The 23,957-nt window shown below is 42.8% G+C and overlaps 1 protein-coding gene across 4 annotated transcripts in view; it reads right to left on the reverse strand.

The window, feature by feature from the left end:
• PPP4R1 (protein phosphatase 4 regulatory subunit 1) overlaps window positions 1-23,957 on the reverse strand; it is a 95,138-nt gene that overhangs the window by 37,465 nt on the left and 33,716 nt on the right. For all 4 annotated transcript variants that reach the window (XM_075125314.1, XM_048840254.2, XM_048840253.2 and 1 more), the window contains 2 exons: window positions 21,418-21,524; window positions 6,722-6,864 (listed from right to left, as the gene is read on the reverse strand). In XM_075125314.1, coding sequence (XP_074981415.1) covers window positions 6,722-6,864; window positions 21,418-21,524 — 250 coding nt within the window. The remainder of the gene's footprint in view (window positions 1-6,721; window positions 6,865-21,417; window positions 21,525-23,957) is intronic.

Here is a 23,957-nt window from a genome sequence, read left to right on the forward strand (position 1 = left end):
ATAGCCCCTGTCAAGGTTGAGGGCACATGTTCTTAAATCCTTCTACAAACTATAACATTAAAAAATAAAAAGTCATGTCCAGGAACACTTATATACTGTAATATTGTAATACTACAGATACTGCAAGAGAGTTTCCTGAAAGTCAAAATGGCGATGCGAAATAGGCACAATCATGGGAAAGCTAGTATGGGACACTATCAGTAAACAATTAAAGAAGGAGAGCATCATTAATGCCAATCCAACATAGTTTTATGGAAAGTATTTGTCAAACAAATTCCATTTTTTGAAAGGATTACAAGTTTGGTTGATAAAAATAACTATATTGACATAATGTACTTAGACATCTGTAAGGCATTTGACTTAGTCCTTTATGGCCTTCTGATAAGAAAAATGTAGCACTATTCAAAAATCAAGAAGTACATATTAATAGTGTAAAATGGTTAACTGACAGATTTTAAAAAAATAAATGTAAACAGGGGAGCTTGGTGGGCCGCAGGAAATAACTCCGCGGGCCACGTGTTTGAGACCCCTGGGGTAGTGTGACGTGAAGGTGTGGATAGAATACCATGTTGCCGCCTTGCATATGTCTTGAACAGGGACATGTGCGAGGAAAGCTGCGGATGAAGCCTGAGTTCTTCTGGAGTGCACCATCAACGGTGGGGGCGGAACTTTGGCCAGGTCGTAGCACATTCTAATGCAGGATGTGATCCACAACGAAATGCGCTGGGATGAGATGGGAAGCCCTCTCATCCTTTCGGCGATTGCAATAAAGAGCTGTGGTGACTTATGAAATGGCTTGTGCATTCAATGTAGAAGGCATGGGCACGCCTGACCTCCAGGGAATGGAGTATCTGCTCTCTGCCAGTGGCATGAGGCTTAAGGAAGAATACTGGTAAAAATATGTCCTGATTCACATGAAACCGGGAGACCACCTTGGGTAGAAACACAGGATGAGGACACAGCTGGACCTTGTCTTTGTAAAAGACGGTATGGGGGGCTCAGAGGTAAGCGCTTTGAGCTCAGAGACCCTTCTGGCCAATGTTATAGCCACCCGAAAGGCAACCTTCCAAGAGAGGTAGGAGAGAGGGCAGGTAGCCATGGGCTCAAATGGAAGGCCCATGAGCCTGGACAAGACTAGCTGAGATCCCACTGGGGAACGGGCTGCCGCACATGAGGATAAACCCTGTCCAAGCCCTTGAGGAATTGGCCCACCATGGGGTTTCCGAAGACTGATGTACCTGCTGCCCCTGGGTGGAAGTCCGAGATGGCAGCCAGGTGCACTTTTGTAGATGATATTGCCAGCCCTTGTTGCTTCAGGTCTAGTAAGTAGTCCAAAACAAGGGGAATTGGCGCTTGCTGCAGTGGGATACCCTTCTGCAGGGACCAAATAGAAAACCGCTTCCACTTTGCCAGATATGTGGCTTGGGTGGAAGGTTTGCTAGTTCCCAGGAGAACTTGTCTCACTGAGTCCAAACACTGAAGATCCATCAGGTTCAACCAGGGAGTTTTCACGCCATGAGGTGGAGGGACTTCAGGTTGGGGTGCTGGAGCTTGCCGTGGCCCTGAGTGATGAGGTCTGGGCATAAGGGAAGGGCTACTGGTCTGTCAACCAATGGGCTTAACAGCATGGTGAACCAGTGCTGGTGGAGCCACACCAATGCTATGAGGATCAACGAAGCCCTGTCCTGGCAGACCTTGAGGAGGACTCTGTGTATGAGAGGCAAGGGTGGGAACACATAGAACATGTGACTCGTCCACATGAGGAGAAAAGCGTCCACGATGGAGCCCGGGCTGTGGTTCAGAAAGGAGCAGAATTGCTGGCAATTCCTGTTAGACCTGTTTGTGACATGGAGCATGTGGGGAAAGCCCAACTTCTGAAAAACTAAAAGGGTGACGTTCAGCCTGAGGGACCATTCACGACTGAGGAACGAGTGGCTGGGTGAGTCAGCTAGCTCGTTCTGCGCCCCTGGGAGGTAAGATGCTTGTATATGTATCAAGTTGGCAATGCAAAATTCCCAGAACTCTAGGGCTTCCTGGCACAGGGGAGAGGAGCGAGCACCACCCTGTTTGTTTATATAAAAAAACATCGCCGTGGTGTTGTCTGTGAGCACTGACACACATCTGCTTCAAAGGTGGTTCTGGACGGCTTGGCATGCCAGACAGACCGACCTCAACTCCCACACACTGATGTGCGGTGATAGTTCTGCCTACGACCATAGGCCTTGAGTTCTGATACTGCCTATGTGCACCCCCCCACCCCAGAGCAGAGGTGTCCGTGACCAGCAACATGGTAGGTTGCGGTTTGGCCCAGGGAACTCCCGCACAGACCACTTGTGGCCATAACCACCCAGCGTACAGATTCGAGAATGGGAGGGGGAAAGATAACTATGCTGTCCAGTGAGTCTCGGCTGGGCCTGTACTCTTGGATCAACCATACCTGGAGGGATCTGAAATGTGGTCCGGCATGCCGGACCACATATGTGCACACTGCCATAGGCCCCAGCAGCTTCATACAGTTTCTAGCCATTGTTGTGGGGAACTGGTGGAGGTTCTCAATGATGTCCCTGAGGGCTTGGAAGCGCGGCTCGGGAAGGGATGCCCTGGCTTGCGCAGAGTCCAAGAGAGCCCCTACGAACGCTATTCTCTGTGTAGGGACCAGCGTGGATTTGGGCATGTTTAGTATGAGGCCTACCCTGAGGAACATGGCGCAGGCCAGGGCCACATGCACCTCCGCTTGTGCTTGCAACTTGGCCTTGATGAGCCAGACATCCAGATACAGGAATACTTGCACCTGACGTTTGTGGAGGAAGGCTGCCATGACTGCCATGCACTTCATGAACACCCTGGAGCAGTCAAGAGCCCAAGCAGCGCTGGTAGTTCTGGCTGCTGGCCACAAAGCGAAGAAACCGTCTGTGGGTCGGGATAACGGAGATATGGAAGTAAGTGTCCTGCATGTCGAGGATGGCATACCAGTCCCCCAGATCCAGGGAAGGAATGATAGAGGCTAGGGAGACTATGTGAAACCTGGCTTTCTTGATGAATGCATTGAGGTCTCGCAGATCCAGAATAGGTCGCATTCCACCCTTGGTTTTGGGGATAACGGAATATCAGGAGTAAAATCCCTTGGCCTTGAACTCCTGAGGAACCTCCTGTATCACCGCCAGAGCGAAGAGCAATCACATTTCCTGGAGAAGGAGTTGCTCGTGAGATGGATCTCTGAAGGAGGACAGGGAAGGTGGGCAGGAAGGCGGGAGGGAACAGAACTGGATAGAATATCGCACCCCTACCGTGCTCAGAACCCAGCGATCTGTTGTGATCTGGGACCAAGCATGGTAGAAGTGGGATAGCTGGTTCACAAAGGGAGGGTAAGGATTCAGATTGAGTCTTGGTGCTCCATCCTCAGGCACACCTTCAAAAGTTAGGTTTTGGCCCCGGGGGCTGTTTGGATGAGCCCTGGCCTTGGTGCCTGTGACTGGCACCTCCTATTATTCCTGCCCCTTCTTCTGGCTGAGTCCTGCCTCAGGGGTCCAGAGTAGAAGGGGCAGGGGGGCTGGGGTGTGAAGGGCTTCCTCTGGGATGCGGGAGTGTGGATCCCCAGGGACTTGAATGTCGCACTCGAGTCTTTCAGATTGTGCAAGTGGGAGTCCGTGTTCTCAGCAAACAAGCCCACATGGTCAAAGGGCAGGTCCTGAATGGTGTTCTGGACCTCCGGGGTATACCCGAAACCTGTAACGAGGCACTCTGTCTCATGGTGCTGCTATGGCCACGGTCCGAGCCACAGAGTCAGCTGAATCTCAGGCAGCCTGCAGGGAGGTCCTTGACACCACCTTGCCCTCCTCAAGAAGGGCCACGAACTCTGTGCGTGAGTCTAACAGGAGCAATTGCTGGAACTTAGCTAGCACTCTCCAGGAATTGAAGGCGTAGTGGCTGAGCACCGCTTGCTGATTAGCAACGCAAAGCTGGAGACCCCCAGTCGAGTCGACTTTACGGCCGAAAAAGTCCAGCTTCTTAGCGTCCCGTGACTTTGGGGCAGGACCCGGTTGACCTTGCTGCTCTTTGTGGTTCGCCGCATCTACTACTAATGTTCCAGACTGAGAGTGGGTAAAAAGGTGTCCGTACCCCTTCTGCGGCACAAAATACCTCCTTTCCACCCCTTTGGCCATGGGAGGTATGGAGGCCAGGGTCTGGCATAGCACCTTGGTGGTGTTTTGTATGGTCTTTATAAGGGGCAAGGTTACCTTAGAAGGACCCTCTGGGGCAAGAATGTCCACCATTGGGTCTGAGTCTTCTAGAACCTCCTCAGCCTGGAGGTGAAGTTTTGGGCCACCCTCTTAAGAAGGTCCTGGTGCACCCTATTGTCCATCACAGGGAGCATGATGAGGATGATGAGGCCCGGGGGACCTGGTTTCCTGACCCTCAGGCATGTCTGCCCTATTTGGGGTAGACTGCGGCGCTGGTACCACATAGGGTGCTGGCCCGAGAGTTGCACCTGCTTGCGAAGACACAGGGTCCTCATCATGTGGGGGGGTCTTCAGGTGCTGTGGGAGTATGGCATGGTACCAACATGGCTGAAGGAGGAGCACAGGGCACGGACACCAGAGACGTGGCCCTGGAGCCCTGCCATTGAGCCTGATGGTAGGCCCAAGGAGTCCAAAAGGGCTATTGTACCAGCCCCTGCCATTGTGGAGGCCAGTACAGACTATGTCGGGAGATCGACAACTCATTATCGGAGTCTGACAAATAGCCTGAACCAGACGATGGAGAAGCGGAGCCCGACAGTGCCTGGGAGCGGCACCGCGGTGATGGGGAGCGCCGTAGGAGCATCTTTGGCTTGCCCTGTCAGTACCACAAACTGTGCCGTCACTGGCGCTCGTGCCTGCAGGGCCAGGGACTGTGTCATCATGGCAATAAGGTCCCGTGTGGTCTCAAAAGTATCCAGTGTGGTGGGGAGATCAATCTCGTCCTCCAATTCCTCCCGACCCTGAGAGTCCACAAACACGAGACTTGATGGAGCCTCTGGCAGGTGCCGGGATCTGAGGGCCAGGCCATAGGTGCCCTGACATAGGACACACCCTGCTGGGATTTCTGTGCTGTTTCCTGACAGGGGACCGACCCCGTCTGCCTTTTTCTTCTTATGCGGCACCGGGGACTGAGAGTGGTGCCACATGCTCGAACCTGCTTTGTGAGCCGGGGAGCCGTGTCGATGTTCCCTGGAGTAGTCTTTTTTCGGTGCCAAGGCATCCCGCACTGATGTTGCCAGTGCTGCTACCGGTGCCAGCTCAGAGCGAAGGGCCGCCTCCATTAAAAGGAGCTTGAGCCAATAGTCCCGCTCCCTCTTTGTCCTAGATCTAAAGCTCCTGCAAATGGAGCACTTATCTGTTTGATGGCCCTCACCCCAACATTTAAGGCACAATATGTGCGGTTCGCCCTTGGGCATAGGCTTTCCTCAGTGTTCGCTGGACTTAAACCCCTCAGACCGAGGCATACCCTGGTCAGGGAAGCTAGAGAGGTGGGGGGAAACCTCCCGAAAGAGGCTAACTACAACTTTCAAGAACTATTTACAACTAACTAGACTGTAACTACTAGGTAGGCACTTGCGAAGCAAGAGACTGAAGGAAGCTCCAACGACGGTCACTGGCGGTAAGAAGGAACTTAGGCGGCGTGTCGGCAGTATCCTATATACACCGCCATGAAGGTGCCATTCAAGGGGGCTCCACAGCCGATCTGACGGCTACCGCTAGGGGGAAAACCTTCAGACGGTTGTGCACGCAGCGCATGCACACACCTATTGGAATGGACATGACAAAACAATTGAAGATGAATATCAAGTAATAGGGATGTGATATTACCTCTGTATATGGCTATATGGCATTAGTTAGACTATAACCAGAATATTGTGTCTAGTTCTAGTATTTACACGTCAAAAAGTATGTTGAAAAATGGGAAAGGGCTCAAAAAAGATCTACAAGAATGATTTGAGGTCTGGATAACATGCCTTACAGTGACAGACTATAAGAAACTAGATTGAGCTTCTTGAAAGAAGGTGAAGAGCTGGTTTGATCACAGTGTTCAAGAGCCTACATAGAGAAGAGATTCAGCTCTTTAATCTAACAGAAAAGGGCATAATGAAGTTCAATGATGGGAAGATGACGCTAGATAAATTCAGACTGGAAAAAAGGCCCACATTTAACACTGAGGGTAATTAACCACTGGAAGAACTTATTTAAGAACACGGTGGATGCTTCATCCTTTGAAGTCTTTACATCTAGACCAGACACCTTTCTAAAACTTATGCTAAAACTCAAACAAAAGCTATGGGGTTAAGACAGAAATAACTGGGTGAGGTTCTACAGTCTGTTATGTGGGAAATAAAAGATGACCATAATGGTTCCTTCTGGTCTTAAATTCTATGAATTAAAACTAAAAATGTGTTCTCTTTCTTCCAAGGAATTTATAATATGTAAGCCTATATAAAAGGATAGCGTTTTGTTTTGGTAGTGGTGCTTTAGCACTACATAAGGGAAGCCGCAGATGCCTAAGACCAGCTCAGATCCTATTATAAAAATGTCAAACGCATTTTTTGCATAAGTTCAGACTTCAATTTACTTCTTGTTGCTCTAAACCTTATTTACTTAGTGTAAAATGTTTGCATTATCCTATTTGAGAAAGTGTGTTATCCATTCAATTTTAGAACATAACACTCTGTTTATAAATGACTTACCTGGTTATTCTGGTCTGCGAGGTATCTCACCACAATAGGCAGTAAGTATTTGGAAAAAGCATATGGTATTGAGGGCCTGTTTTCTTGACAAAACACAGCGATATGAGGGACCTGTTCCATCAGTTCTGCTCGCACAGTTGGCTCTGTAAGAATGTCAAAATAATATAAAACAAAAAAGGCATCGTATCTGCAATAATATTAAACTCTTTTTACAATGCTGTCCAGGTGAATCGCATCCTAATGTATTTATGCTAAAAAAACAGTTTGATGAGGTGACCACTACCCTTTTACAACCCAGGGTGCAGATTTTGGTTGCATCACTGAACCTGCTGACAGTCTGGGCCCAGATTTTTACTGCAAGGTGGCAAGAGAAAGAGAAGAAGGAAGCCCCCAAGTGCAAAAGAAGCTGTTTGCTATGGCACAGAAACAAACAGATCAGTTCCAGAACTCAAAATAGGAAGAACAGTTTGGGCACCAAACAAAATTTCAGCAGCTTCTACAGCCTTTGTGGGTGTGGTTAACCAAACAATAAAATCCAGACCAGAGGATTCCATGTGTGAGTGAGAGAAGCCAGTTGACAAGCTCCTAAGGGACCATACTGTGGATGAGTGGGAGAAGAGTGACAAGATACAGTATAACTGGGGCAAATACCTAATTGTTGAAAAAAACTGAAATTGCATTAGCATTTCCAAATAAATCCCACCTGCACACTCACCCCTTTAGAGCTTATATTTTCCTGTTTACTCCAAGAAAAAAATAGAACAGTGAGAAAAGTAGATTAGCAGCATTTCCATCATTCAGAGTATGCACACAGACCATAGAAGTAAATATGCAAAGAGACATTTAAAACTAGGAATGTAGAAATTTCACATTTTCACTCCAATGGATGCCTAATAAGAACTTCCTCAAGTCATCAAGTTATGATTCTCAGGTACACGGTGGCATCAAAATTGCATGCCAGCTAATAACAGCTCTGATCCCAACACGTACTGTTAGCAATATAAAATAGATGCCAAAGCACAGCAGAGTAAGCCATCAACATGCAAAGATGTGACAGGACCCTGATTTCTTGATACCTGGCTTCTCACTTCTTTGGTAATGTGACACTCTGATATACAGTAACTCCTCACTTAAAGTCATCCCGGTTAACATTGTTACGTTGCTGATCAATTAGGGAACATGATCATTTAAAGTTGCAGAGTGCTCCCTTATAATGCTGTTTGGCAGCCACCTGCTTTGTCCACTGCTTGCAGAAAGAGCAGCCCGTTGGAGCTAGCTGGTGGGGGCTTGGAACCAGGGTGGACTGGCAGCCCCCCTATCAGCTCCCCGCTCCCCTAAGTTCCCTGTACAACAGCAGCCCACCCAGCCCAGCAAGCTATCAGTTGCTGGGCCGTTGAGCTTTCCCTCCCTCCATTGCCGTGTGCTGCTTCTGACCTCTACCTTGGAGCTGTTCCCAGGAGCCTCCTGCTTGCTGTGCAAGGGCAGGGCAGGGAAGAGGGGTGCTAATGTCAGGGTGTCCCCCTCCCCCCTGCTCCTTTACCTCATCTCCACAGAGCATGGCGGGGGACACAACAGGGCTCAGGACAGAGGGAGCTTGCTGGCAGCAGTTGCTGTCTCAACTTGCTGATCTACTTACAAATGCAATGTACTTAGAGTGGGGTCAGTGTATTTAAAGGGGCAATGCACATCTCTCTTTCTCTCACACACACACACACACACACACACAGTGTGTGTCTCTGTCTCTCTCTGCCATGCTGTCTCCCCTACCTCCATTCGTGCTGCTTGTAGAGTGAAAGGCTAAATTAACAACGCGTTAACCCTTGAGGGCTCAGCCGAATGCTACTTCATCATTTAGCAGAAAGGCATTCCCTAGGAAATATCCCACCCTCTGACTTCAGCACCTCAACCAAGCTTCACAATCATCATTGCTGTGTACAGTATTAAAACGTTTGTTTTAAACTTATACTGTGCATAATGTGTGTGTATATTTATAAAATATAGTCTTTTGTCTGGCGAAAAAAGGTCCCTGGAACCTAACCCCCCTATTTACATTAATTCTTATGGGGAAATTGGATTCGCCTAACATCGTTTCACTTAAAGTAGCATTTTTCAGGAACATAACTACAATGATAAGCGAGGAGTTACTGTATTGTCTCTGTGCATGTGCGCTTTATAAGGACATTATAGTGGATGGTGGTTTTTCTGTTATGTCAAAAATCCAAAGATGGCAGCTATTCAAGTTCCACCTTTGAAGTTTTATGGAATTACCAGTCACTTCTTTCCTTTGAAGAAGGCACCTCTGCTCAAGCTACCAAGACAGCTAGGTTGTAGTGAAGTTTGATGGTGGGAGCTGAGGAATGGGAAGGGAAAATATATAGTCCTTCCTTCTCCATTAGTAAGAGGCTTTTTCAAATATAGTATGTGAGCTGAAATAGGATAGAGATATTTCACCTCCTCAAAGCAAGTGACAGAACACATCTTATGGAAAGGTGACTCCTCTCCACATCAAGGCAAAAACCAGAGCACTGTAAAAGATTCACATTTACACTGTCACTCTTGCTTCACACATTCATTTGATTAGTAATGTCAAAATATTGGTGCATGAACCCCTTCAATTCCATGATACTGGTGGGATAGGGAGGACTTGTCTTGGGGGAAAGAGGACAAAACTCATACGGCGACTCACCCGCCACCAAGATGACTCATTCAAGTTATTTGGTAGAGAAAAGAAAACCTGATTGGCTGTGAATTTAAGATATCTCAGATGAGACCCTGCTCAACAGAGCATCTAGTAGTGATCACACGATCACAGCAGCTCCTTTTGGAATTTTAATTTTTGCAATATTTAGAAATATTTTTTCTAAAATTCTGTTAGTGTTTAATAGTTATTCATTCTATTTTTCATTTATGTATATTTACATCATTTTTGTGGAGGAAGTGGGACACTTATTGAGTTGATCTGAATATCTTCATATACTGGATTCACATCTCTCTGAAGATATATGGATCAAATTCAAATTGGGTATTTTGTACATCCTCAGTTTTAATAGACAGTGGGACATTACTGAATCCCAATACTCCATCTGCCTAGAAAACAACCTATTTCAGACTTAACCACTGGCTAAATCTGCCTCTCCAGAGTTTTTCAATCCCTGTAGCTGCTGTTAGAGAACAGATTTGTTAAAACCATACATAATGAAAAGACAATACCTTCAAATTACAGTAATTTTGATGATTACAAATCTGTGTGTAATATTCTTTCATAGGTGTACAGTCGACATTTGTTCCTTCTTGGAAATTCACACATGAACTGTTCAGGTAAAGCCTATATGGCACTAACTTTTCTCATTTTGTTGAACACATTCACTGTAAATCTTATTATATAACATATAGCAATCATCAAAATAGAGTGGTCGTATAAAGCAGTCCTTATTCTAAGAGGGAGGATATTACTTATATTTAGTACTGACTAATTGCATGCTGCAATTAAACCTGAGTGAGCAAGACAAATTTTGCTATTTGCACTACTATATCCAGTGGTGGATAGAGCAAATCTAATGCTGCATAGTGTCTAGATTAGAAGCAAAGGTTCTGAGTGGTAAAATAATAAAATTTCTGCCTAGCAGTTCCATTTCTTCGTACTACACATTTAAAATGTATTTAGAAGTTAGAAAATACTTTTGTGCATTCTTCCTAAGAGATCATTTTTTGGACTTAAGAAAGTCCCAACATAATCAAGTTGGTTGGCTGTTCTGACTATTGGACTGTGAAGAATACAAGTGCAAATGAACAGTTTTGGGCTGCTTAGTTTCTCTTCATATGACATTACTAAGCCCTTGTATAAGAGAAACAAAATGTCTTTAAAAAGAAGATTCTCTGGACACACGTACAAATCAAAAAACTATACAATCAAACAAATGCCTAAAAATAAGACCCTAAAAATCCTTTCGATGTATTAAATCTGAACTTTCATCAGAACTGATTTAGTGAACATTAACAGATTAAAAAAAAAGCTCAGACTTCAGTTTACTGATTGAGTGCACATTTTTGGCAGTACAAACAATGTCAGTGAGCCAAGCAGCCATTAAGGAGGAAGAGAAACTGAGCAGCCAAAGAGACTATGCATTTCAATACATTATATAAGCACAACAAAATGTTTAAATAATTTAAAATTTATAATTAAAAAAATTCAGTATATGCAAATTGTAAAGTTTACAGAGTAGCATTATAGTCACAGCTGACAGCACCAGCTACTATTGATGTTGCCTGATACTTCTCAATAATGAGATCTTGTTTTTTTCAGTTGCTTATAAAACTTTGCCAAACTTGAACTCATTGGGATGAAATTATTCACTTTGATTGTCTGCCTCAGGGTGCATCTGAAGAAGTGCATTTTTTACCCACGAAAGCTTATGCCCAAATAAATCTGTTAGTCTTTAAAGTGCCACCAGACTCCCTGTTTCCTCAGGGTGAATATTTTTGGAAAATTTTAGTCAAAACTGTTCAGCTGTTTCCAAGAAAGAAGTTTGGGGAAAATATGTTGTTAGTACTCATGTTAAAAATTCTGGCCCCTCTTCTTTGAAAAGCTCTTGCTTCCCTATGCTTCGGGGGCAGGGACTTCACATTTGGCAGGGAAGGGGCCTTTGTACTAGTAGTGTGCCTTTTGCCATCCCTGTGAAAATCCATGCTAAATTATGAGCCTTTGAGAAATCTCAGTTTGCACATGCTCAGTACAGACATCTGAGATTTTTAGCTGCTAAAAATCAAAGATTACATGTTCACTAAGCATGCTTAGTGCCTCTCAGAGCTCCGAGCACTGACCAGACTGTGACTGAACATGTTCCAACCTACTGCTGATCAGATCGTGCTTGCACAATTCCCACAGAGCAACTGATCATGCTCCTGCCCAGGACTACAGGGGAGTAGTCACACTTTCCCTATAATAGCTACTCTGAGCCAGAATGGAGCCAGCCACCGGAACGGAGAGCAAGGAGCCTGCCCTTCCTGTGCTCTCACTGGTCACCCTACTGGCATCCATGCAGCATGGAAGACGCTGATTCAAATGCAGGACAAAAGCCAGAATAGTAGGAAGGGAAAGGGCTAAAACGGGACAAAGACTCTGCTGAAACTGGGATTCAGGAGGTGTGAGGGGGAAACTGTGCCTACGAGTTGGAAGGGTGGGACTGGCTGGTCAAGGAGGCTGGGAACTCGGTGGAGATGGGGAGGCTAGGACTGGAAGCTGGTGATGGAAATAAGAGATGACGAGTGGGAGATGGACACAGATTTGGATGAAAAGCGTACGTGGAGATAAGGAGGGATATTGGGACTGGCTAGACAAAGCGAATTGGAACAGGAACCAGTCGGGGGGATCATGGGGGCAGGAGAGACGATGGAGACGGAAATATTTTTTTTTCACAGGACCACAACCTCATTCAGTGCACAGGAAGGTACTGCTCTGGAGAAGAATCAGAGCTGTGTAGTAAAGAAGACTTGTCTGTCGGATCCATGCCTCATTTGTTGCAGAAGATGGAAAGCATGTAGTGAATACAGCAGATCGCAGGCAGAGAAAGTATGATCTCATGGTTAAGGCAGTTGAATGACATCTTGGAAAACTGGTTTCTTTCCTGCCTCTGCTACAGAATTTCTATGTGATGCTATGCAAGTCACTTAAACCAAAATATCCGCAGCTTGCCACTAACTGAGTGTTCTTCATTTTGTGGGTGCCCAGCTCAAGATCCTGGGTCCAGATCTGCAGAACTGCTGAACACTCACAGCAGCAACTGAAGTCAATGGGAGCTACGTTTTCAATATATAAAGTGCTATATAATGCTAATTATTCTGGAAAACATGGTCCTATTGGCCACCAAAAATGTTTGGATACTTAATCTCTTCAGGCCTCAGCACCCCATCTGTAAAATGGGACTTGATACTATGCCCTAACCTCCCAGGGTATTGTGAAAATAAATTTGTTAATATTTGTGAAGCACTCAGAGATTATAGTTATAAGAGTCATAGATAAACCCATGATAAAACTAAAAATTCTGTATTCAGAGCAGGGTTTCAATAGTCACACATGATAAAGCAAAATACTGAAAATCTTCTCATTAAGTTAGCACCACTTTATTCCGTGCTCTGAATGAGGCAAGGATCCTGTAGAAAATATAGTATGTGATCATGTAATTAAACACTGTATCAAAATGTCCATGCACGAGGGGGACAAAATAAGGTTGTTCAGGCAGCCTTAATTCTGGCATTTCCTAATTTTGGAGAGCTTGACTTTACAACCTTAATAATGCTCTTTTAATGTAGTTTTGCATGTAATTAAGTGTAATCATTTAACAGCATAGTTAATAATTAAATATACATCATATATGCAATACTATTTCTATGCGAGAACCTTAAACTTCTAAGTTCCCTGACACTCATGTTTAAGGTCTCAATTCTACAAAGCACTTAAGCACATGTTTAAGTGCCTTGCTGAAAATGGACCTAGATGCACAATCTCAATCTTACATTAGTACAGCTTTTTGCATTATAGTTCCTAAAACTGTACTAACAAAAACAATACCAAAGATGAAAAGACAAAAATATCCACCCCTCCCTCATTCTCTCCACTTTCACTTCTCCGCCTCCTCCTCCTACTTAACTTTGTCCTATGGCAGCCTAAAGATAGATTTCTTTATATCACAGTAAACTGCAATGGCTGTTATTACTATTTCTATAAAATACAAACTGTAACGAAACAGAAACAAATAGTTTAGTCATCATCACAAATTACAGATTATGGAGGCACTGGCTAAAGTTATTACTCAGTTAGACTGCAAGGTCTTCAGGACAAGAACCATATCTGTGTTTTATGTTTGCACAGGGCTTAGTTCAACGGGCCCAGTCTGCTAGGTGCTAACACAATACAAATAAATAATAAAGTTGGGCTGAGATTTTTATTTCAATCAGCATTAAAAATTTCTACTTCAAACTTTAATGATTGCATTTAGACTCCAAACAACACAATAAACCTGCAGAGGATGATTACACTTTCCATAACATTTGTTTAGAAAAATAATTCTCTACCTTTGTCAGGGGAAACATTTTAAAATGCTCCTTTTTTAAATTTTGTCACCTGAAAGTATATCTTTATGAAGTGGGTTTTTTACCCATGAAAGCTTATGCCCAAATAAATCTGTTAGTCTCTAAGGGGCCACTAGACTCCTTGTTATGCTTTATCCTAATATCTCATAGATTGGCTACTTTTCAAGCTTTACACTTAAGTCTTTTATATTTATTTTTCTCATTTATCAAAACTCAATTTAGCTCCACCAAGCTCTCATGTGTTCTGCAGCTGTTTAGTCATGGAACTGTACTCCAGAATTTAAATTTTTTAAGTTGTTTCTAATTTTCCTGGATGTGAACTTGACAAGATGATTCAAGTGTAAACTGATATAGTTTTGTCCTCCCCAGTTTGCAAACCGCCTTCTACAATTACAGTAGAACCTCAAAGTTACAAACAGACCAGTCAACCACACAACACACCTCATTTGGAACTGCAAGGGTGCAATCAGGTAGCAGAGGACCTCCCCCCCCCAAAAGCAAATAAAATACAGTACTGAGTTAAACATAAATATTAAAAAAATAAGGGAGAGCAGCATTTTTCTTCTGCATAGTAAAGTTTCAAAGCTGTATTAAGTCAATGTTCAGCTATAAACCTTTGAAAGAACAACCATGTTTTGTTCAGAGATACAAACATTTCAGAGTTACGAACAATCTCCATTCCAAAGGTGTTTGTAACTCTGAGGTTCTACTGTACTCTGCAAAGTGTGAATTGCCCCAATCATCTCAAATGAGTTGGGAATGTTGACACTGCAATATCCTGGGAACCACACTACACTGCATAGAACACTGTAATTCTCATTTTTAAATCTGAATTAACTATTTCACCATTGATCATTTTAAACAGAAACATTAATCTAAAGTGCTTATCCCAAAAGCCAGAAGTGACTTTCACATCTCCTTATGACAGGTTTCAGAGTAACAGCCGTGTTAGTCTGTATTCGCAAAAAGAAAAGGAGTACTTGTGGCACCTTAGAGACTAACCAATTTATTTGAGCATAAGCTTTCGTGAGCTACAGCTCACTTCATCGGATGTGCCTCAACTGGTCCCTCCTACTGAGCAGCCAAAAAGCTCCAGTGTTCCCTGACAACTTTTACAATGGAGTTGGGTATTAACATGTTAAATCAATGCACATGCCCAGTGACCCGATACTTGTTCACACAGACTTTAACATTACACATATGCCAACAGGAAACATATCTTAACCTAGCTGAGGGTTAGGTTCTGATTGCATTGTGGTTATGAGGCACTGAATGTGTGCACTATAGTTATTTATATGTTGCACTGAAATGGAGTTGTGGACCAGAGGAGTCTTACGGTTTGTCTACAAGGGGAAACTGACTGGCGTAGCTATTCTGGAATAACTCCCCATGTGGATGTTATTGTGAAAAAAACAGTAACTTCGTTCTGGAATAGCGTCCACATGAAGAGCTTTTTCACAATATCTATACCGGTCAATATCTCCCATATAGGTAGATGCGGCGTGAGTGTATTTGGTTATCACGAGGTTTGGGTGGTAATAATGTATGAGAACTGAAGTTATTGTAGGTGTTAATGCTGCCACAACTGGTGATTTCCTTCATCTCTGTTGAAGAAACTCATTTGAAAACTCTTAACTCCATGTAATTAAGTTTTTTGCACAGGATATACTTATTGATTTGCATAAAAGCTTCTGTTCTTAATTAGATACCATCTTCTGATGAAACACACTTATCAAACAATGCTGGTTTGTGTGTGTTATGTATTCGAAGGCTGGCTAGGCAGTGTGGGGAGAAAGACGACACCTCTTGAAAGTACCTCTCCCTGCACAACCACCACCGATGTACTGAGCTTCACATTAAGATGTATAAAATTTCCAGCACTGCGAATCACAATGGCCACTTGTCAAGAGCCTGAGGGCAGAATCTAATTTGCATATATATTTATATCGTTTACATGAACTGTGTCAGTTTGTATTGTGTCATGATACAGTTAGACTAGTTTAAACAGTAATAAATTTAATCAAATCTTAAAGCTTTATTCCCTACTCTCCTTCAATCTGGTATACACTCTCTTTCATATACCATTTTCCTCCTCTTTCTTTCCAATACTCTCTCTCCTCTTCCTTCCAACTCTCTCCCATTATACTTCTTAATCCCCACCCTGCCTCAATCTCTCACTCACTTCCCCCTCCCTTTCATCTGTCCCTCTATCCCACACAGACTTTGCTAGGGCTGTGTTCAACAAAAAAAAATGGACTAGGTGAAAGTCTATCGCAGCCTGAAGACAGAGCTTGCTCCTTTCTTTTCAGGTATGCCATCAACACAGACAAGACCTCAGTCTGCTCCTTCAGGCTGCCAGCTGTGATGCTTTGCTCTTTCCACATGCCTTGCTAACCAGCCAGGAGTGGACCAAACTAGGGACTACCAGTTCAAGGAGAGAATTTTTGCTAGTAACTACCAAGTGAGAGGGACTTTTGGCAGGGGAAGGAGATGCTGAAGCAATTAGGGAAGGAAGAGGACTTTCTGACAAGTTGAAGATGGAGTGTAAGGGTGTGGAACTGCTGGCAGCTGGGATGGGGACACATAAGCACTTCAGTTATTCCAAAATCTTAAGGACAATGTGAGCTGCAGACTAAAAGAAACATTACTAAGCTGTCAGCAGGCTATGAGTCAGTATCTCAACTGTTACTTAAAGTGGGCTTTTCAACATTACTTTTGACATCCATACATGTTTTCAGAAATATTTAGTGTCATCCCATAAATCTGCTTAAGAAAAAACTCTGACAGTCATTTCTGAGTATAGCAATTATATGCACAGTATGCACAAATCTGGAATGATGGCAGACAAGTTATTTATATTCGGCTTACTATATGTTACTTGATTAATTATGGTTAAAAGAATTCTAGGCTTGATTACAGCCTCAAAATTAGTCTCATGATAAGTTTTTGGAAAACGTTAAGTTTATCAAGTAAGTTGTATTTGAGACAGATGTATGTAGAAAACTAACTAGTTCATCATTCTGGTGACAGTGTTCTAACAATCTCTGTGTTTGGTGAAATATATAATATCTTTCCAGCAGGAGACTTTCATCTCCAACCTGCCATTTCCCCCCATAGCCCTTTAAAAAGGTTTATTACATTAGTAGTTTTTATAGTACCCTAAATATACATGGTACTTTCCAAAAATAGATGAAGATACAGTCCCTGTCTTATAGATGTTACAACTGAAAGGGGCCCAGTGCTACAGGCATTCTGCAACATTCACAACAACTTCAATGGGAATTGAAACGTTAACTTCAAAAGGGAGTTAATGGCACTCCAAGGACACTGGACCTGCAGCATCAGGCTCCATGTTTGATAAACGAAACATAAGATGTTACAAAAATAACAGAGGTAGGGACAGTATCATGATTATTGATGAGGTAGAGAAGTACAATTATCCCCATTTTACAAAATGGCAAAAGGAGGCACAAGTGACTTGTCCATGCCCACAACGGAGACGGTGGCAAAGCTGGGATGTTACCCCTGAATCCCAGTCCAGTGGCTTCACTGCAATACTAACTTTCACAAGGGTGAATACATTACACTTTACAAGAGTGTTGGGAGGATAAATCAATTAATGGTTGTAAGGCATTCAGATGCTATGGTGATGGGCTTCACATAAGTGCATATGTATACACAAGGCAGATTCATGTTTCCACATTAACTGCTATTCGCGCTTTTTATTTAAGAACTAGGGGAACAAAAGCTGAAAAGTAGCAAATTCGGAAGAGGAAATACGTTTACCACACAAAGTATAATTAGTCTGTGGAACTCTTTACCACAAGTTGTCAGCGAGGTCAAGAGCTTAGCAGGATACACAAAACAAATTAAATGTTTGTGTGTGTAACAATATCTTCTGCCCGACACACACACCCTCCCCACAATTATGGTAGTAAATATTAAAAAAAACAAAAAAGAACTTTGGAAGGAATAGAAACCCTCAAACTTTGGGACGGACACCAAACTCTAAACTACTGGGGGTTAGGAGGAAACCTTCCTTGGGGCAGATTAATACACATCTGCCTACTACCCGGTTTCCTCCTCTAAAGCAGATGTTACTAGCCGTTGGAGACAGGATATTGGACAAGACAGATCACTGGTCTGATCTCGTATGGCAATTTCTGTGTCCTTAGAGTAAGAATTTTTATAATAAAAATCACATTTTTACTCATTATTCTTGTACTCAAATGCAGGCACACAGCTGAACCATTTTGGTTCAAACTTTAAAAAAAGCTAGAGACCATGACTAGAAAATTTCAGCCCAATAGCGGACTTAACATTAGAAGTATCTAAAGATATGGGTTTGTAATGGAAGTTATTAGACAACCTTAGTATAGGTCAGTAGTTCTTTTGTACTGGTGACCCCTTTCACATAGGAAGCCTCTAAGTACGAGCCCCCTTATCAATTAAAAACAGCTTTTTATATATTTAACACCATTATAAATGCTGGAGGCAAAGTGGGGTTTGTGGTGAAGACTGACAGCTCGCGACCCCCCCCATGTAATACCCTCGCAACCCCCTGACGTGTCCCGACCCCCAGTTTGAGAACCCCTGGTATAGATGTTTCTAGCACTCCAGCTGTAATACCTATATATTGATTACCAATAGCTAAGGCTACGTTTTAGTCACGGGTATTTTTAGTAAAAGTCATGGACTGGTCATGGGCAGTAAACAAAAATTCACAGCCCGTGACTTGTCCAAGATTGTCCTATTTACCCCTAACTAAGCTTGGGCTGGGGGACCGCAAGTGCTCTCGGGAGGACGGTCTGGGGGTGCTGCAGGTGATGCAGAGGGGGAAGCGACTGGTGGGTTGGCCCAGAACCCCTGCTGGTGGGGAGGCAGGCGGCAGTGCGCGGCCAGGGATCCCCCACTGATCCTTGGGGGAGAAGAGGGTTGGCGGGGCTGGCAGATTCCCTACCTGACTTTGCTCATCTCCCCAAAAGTGGATGGGATGTCCCTGCAGCTCCTAAGAGGAGGGAAGGCTGGGGGCCTCAGCTCACTGCCTCCGCCCCAAAGGGGCGCAGTGGCCTAAGAATGCCCCAGCAGTGGCCGGTGTGGTTGGCCCAGGGGCTATCTGATCTGCTCGGGCAGCCCTGAAGCTAGCCACACTGGCCGCTACAGAGGTCACCGAAAGCCACGAAAATCCTCCGTGATAGAGACACAGCCTTACGAATAGCACTGGTGGGGGACTCTCACTCAACTATGCAACATTCAATGCAAGTCCCTGTTTCTGCCTTCAAACTTAATTATACAATATACACACAATAAAAAGAACTGCCTCAGTTTCTCATTTGAGCCAGCTGACAGATGGTAAAAATCAGAAGAAAACCAATCATCATGGTTCAAGTGTGACAGTGATGGAAATCAGCTGTCAAAAAATGAGAAGTTGTCTACATTAGTTTAGTCTAATCTCACAGCAGTTCACGTGCTAATGGGCTTTTCTTGATACTTAGGCTTGGTTCTGGTATAATTCTAACAATGAAGCCAGAGTACCACCAGATAAGAGATTTGAGTCAAACTAAGCAAGTCCAAAGCACAAATAAATTAAAATTTTCAATTGTTTATAAGTTTTACAAAGCAAGTTTAGAAAATAACTTAAGTCACAAAAATACCACTTCTACCATACAAAATTAGTAATTTTATTTAATGCTGCAGTGTAGATTGAAAAGATACAAGTATTTATACTCTCTTTTACCAGCTTCATCAAGACAGATCTATTTCCGTTTGTAACTAGTTTTGTTTTAAGATGCACAATGAATGTTCAAATTGACTGTCTTAAAGAAACAGGTTACAGCCTGATATTACAGCTGTACCATGCATGAAACTCACAATGAAGTTAATGGCAGTATTATTCACGGAGCAGCTGCAGAATCAGGCCTACAGTATGACAAAACTAGTAGCACTGGAAACTGAAATTTTACAGTGCACAAAAAGCTTGAAATGCTGCTTTTGCTAACTAGCCAAATACCAGTCCAGACCAAAAATACACTACTCTTGCTATAGGAAACAAAGCAGATTTGAGCTCAGGTCTCAGTACTCCATCTTTCTTCTACAAACGGATATGTCAAATTGACAGTTATGCATGAAAGCTTTAGGCTGAAAACTTGCTCATCACTATAGCAATAAAGACTGCTGATATTACTGCACAAAATGTACATAGCTCTTCATGAAGCTATTTTCCCCCAGACACATCTGTCCTATTTTCAGATATGCTGAGAACCCAAAATTAACCTGAGGGCTTAGGAGATGCTAGTGCTCAGCACAGTTGGAAAAACAAAAATAGGCAAACTGCTGCTACAGATACACAGATTTCAAAAGCAAAACCAAATCGGAAAGTGTCCAAGAAACAATGGTTTACCACTATTTTGTATATATTGAAATATATATATATTTTAAAATAGCACGATCATCTTATTTTTACTCCGAATGGCTACTTATCTGTCAATAACATTTGCTCATATAAACATCAAAAACATGCATTATAAATTAACATGGTAGCCCTTGGTAGAACTATTTGCCTTGAAAAGCATGTGTTCTGTGATTCTGGAAGAAAGAAAAGGAGTAAGGGAGATGAAGACCAAAAGCAATTTTCTCCTCATGTTAGATCTACACAGGTTTCTCAAACTCCCACAGCATTCCTGCTGTAAAGTATAAATAATGTTTGTGCCTCCTGTGATGTCAGGCCTCTCTTGCTGCTGAAATCATCCTCCTCTCTTGTTACTTCAACCGCAGCATCACCTCTCCAGATGTGAATATCTCCATAACTTTCTGTTTCTTACCACATCAATTTCAATATACACATCCTCACTTAGAAAGCCTTACATATATTTTACTGCACCTACTTCCCTGCTCTCATTTTCCCTTATTCAACCCCATCCCCTACTCTCTTCCCACTCCTTTTGCCTCACTATTCCATTTTCTTCCTTCTATGCTTGACTTCACATCTCAAACATCCAAAAGTATCAATATGCTCCATCAGCAAAGCCCTCTCCCCACCTTCAAATTCCTCCTAAAGCCCCTACTACTACAAGAAAAAAAAATCCTTCCTTCCACATCAATTCTCATGTCCTCCTTTACCTCAGCAGTTTGTGGTATAATGTGATTGATTTGACCAACATAGGGCCTGAACCTGCAAGACCTCTGCCTGTGAAACTCCTATTGAAGCCTATGGGAGTTTTGCACAGAAGGTTTACAGGATTAGGCTCCCTTCAATTGTCAGCTCTTCAGGGCAGAGAATGTATCTTCATCTACAAATTGCAAAGTACCATGTAAATTTGGGATACCTGATTACATAATATAAACTTTTGTTGAGATCTACTAATGAAAAGCACTATAGATGAGTTACGAATTATTAGCTGTTTTTGTAAAGTGCTACTGAAACAAGCAGCAGGGGAGGGGAAGAAAGACTCCTGAGGAAAAAAAAAATAAAAAAAAAAATCACAAAATACATTATGGAATTCTGAAGGCCTATTTTAAATATGGAAGGGGAAGAAAAACACACTGATCTAATGTTAAAAGCTTTGATCTTCCTCCATTAGCCCATTAGGATCTTTCATACTACATACCTGAATCATCAGCTAATCTGCTGATTCTCTCCAGCACAGCAATACAATCTCTCTCATCATCGCTGACTTCCTTCAAAGTGTCCAGCAAACTTCGAGCCACCATTTGCCTAGTTCATAAGAGAATAAATATCATACAATTTTTGGAAGCAGTAACTTAACATTTTTGATTACTCAATATTTCTTAGGGGTGAACAAGTTTTCTAACCAGACCATAAAAACGGATCTAAATAATTTTAAATTAATAACTTTAGTTAAAATAATCTTAAAAATACCCTAAGGATTTTTAGAGCTATGATAAATATCTGAACTATTAACATTAAATGTAAAAAGCTGAATTAATGTTAATATCTTCAATTTACAAGGACAAGGGAAATCAAAGGGGACGTCAACAACCTGGGATTATGCCCCATCCTCCAGGTGCGGGGGGGGGGGGGGGTGTTGACAGAGTCAGATTTTTGTCCTCAACTCTGAATTCCCTACTTGGCTGAGGCAAGGTGAGGCGAGACTCTTGCTTTTCAACAGTTTTTGATACAACTCCAGGTTTTATTTCCACTAATGAAAGTATGAGAACTCAGTAAAGACTAACTATAGCCAAATTAAAGATAACCAACGCTGCATTTTGTACCAAGTTATATACATGCACCATGAAAATAAAAACGGAACACATGTACAGCTCTGTTTATGCTTGAATAAGAGATATGAAGCATTCATGTAAATCAGAACCACCTTATCCACTACTTTTAACTCATGACATTTTTATACTGAACCCAAAACATCTCAATATTGACACTACAGACTAGACTAGAAATGTAAAGGACAAGATCCAAGTTTTAACTAAAATTGTAATTTGTTAGTGACATGGATGGCTCTAAATGGGATGTGTTCAGACAACATGGTTAAAGACTGGTTAGTAATTGTAGCCACTACCAACTTTCCTCCTTGTAAGCAGCCTACTCTGGCATATGATTTTCTTTCTGAAACCAGTTTCACACTTTTTGGCGGTATAGATGGGATATACACAACTATCACAAGTTTGGATGGTCCTCTATCTCTCTATATAGTAAGAAAACCCGGACAAGAGTGCATTGCCCCCACAGGCTGCTTGTTCTTTGTGCCTGTCCTTCAAGCTACCTATCCCATTCCTGACACAGTAAGGGATAACCACCTAGATATTCCCATAATGGACTGGTACAAACATAGTGATGTAGGTGTGGACAGAAAGTTTGTTGACAAATGGGAGGGCCAGGAAAAAATTCAGCTGTGCAGACAAATCAACCACATAATTAAAACTAGATCACATAAGTGTGTCACACACTGGTTGTATTTCTCACATACACAGGGCCTTAGGAACTTTGCAATTCATTTAACTGGAGCCAGGAAAATACAGACCATTTCCATGAATGTAAAGCCTCAACATTAACAATCATTTAAAACTTTCTAGAATTAAAAGTGGTAAACTTTTCCACAATATCAAAAGTAATCCATCCACATTACACACTAACCATCTGCAAAACTGTTTTAAATGAAAAAGAATCTTTTAAGAAACTATTTTCTTGTATATTTTCTTTAAAAATACAACAAACTGTTTTAACTAAACTCTTCACTTTTTCCAAGTCTGCTCTTGAAATGAGATCACCCATGCCAAGTTTCAACCTGGAAAAAGTGTTATACATCTCTAAATAGAGAAACAGCTAATAAAAATATGCTCATTGACTATAATGGAACAAAAATATTCCAGCTTGATCAGGATTCATGGTTCGTTCAAATTTTTTATAATCAAATGACCAGAAGTATCTATGTAGTGCTCATAAAAGGGTAAATTTACCCTAAAAACTCAGCTTTTGCTTAAGAAACTCTGTGAGGGATATAAATGACCTCCCTTCCTTTAACTAGCAGGCAAGCAACAGGCTTCACCTGCCATCGCCCAGCCCTACCACTGCCACTCTGTATCCTTTCCCCAAGGTTTCATTGACCACTGGAACCCTGGACAGAGAATCATAGGGAAAGAATGATTACTTTCCCTGCAGTGCATGGTTCTTCAATATATTGTACTCAGTGTGGATCCTACTGTAGAATGGACATGCACCTCATGCACAAGAGATTAATATCTTCTAAATAGCTCGGTCCTTTGACACCATTTATGCACCATATGCCTCCCTGTGGTCCCACACAAGGGCATAAAGGGAAGGACAGCCAAGACCCTCCCTCAATTCAAAACCCATAGGGTATGTCTACACTACGGAATAAGGTCGAATTTATAGAAGTCGGTTTTTTAGAAATCGGTTTTATATATTCGAGTGTGTGTGTCCCCACAGAAAATGCTCTAAGTGCATTAAGTGCATTAACTCAGCGGAGCGCTTCCACAGTACCGAGGCTAGAGTCGACTTCCGGAGTGTTGCACTGTGGGTAGCTATCCCACAGTTCCCGCAGTCTCCGCTGCCCATTGGAATTCTGGGTTGAGATCCCAATGCCTGATGGGGCTAAAACATTGTCGCGGGTGGTTCTGGGTACATATCATCAGGCCCCCGTTCCCTCCCTCC

The sequence above is a fragment of the Caretta caretta genome, chromosome 2 (assembly GCF_965140235.1).
Source record: "Caretta caretta isolate rCarCar2 chromosome 2, rCarCar1.hap1, whole genome shotgun sequence".
Classification (NCBI taxonomy): domain Eukaryota; kingdom Metazoa; phylum Chordata; order Testudines; family Cheloniidae; genus Caretta; species Caretta caretta.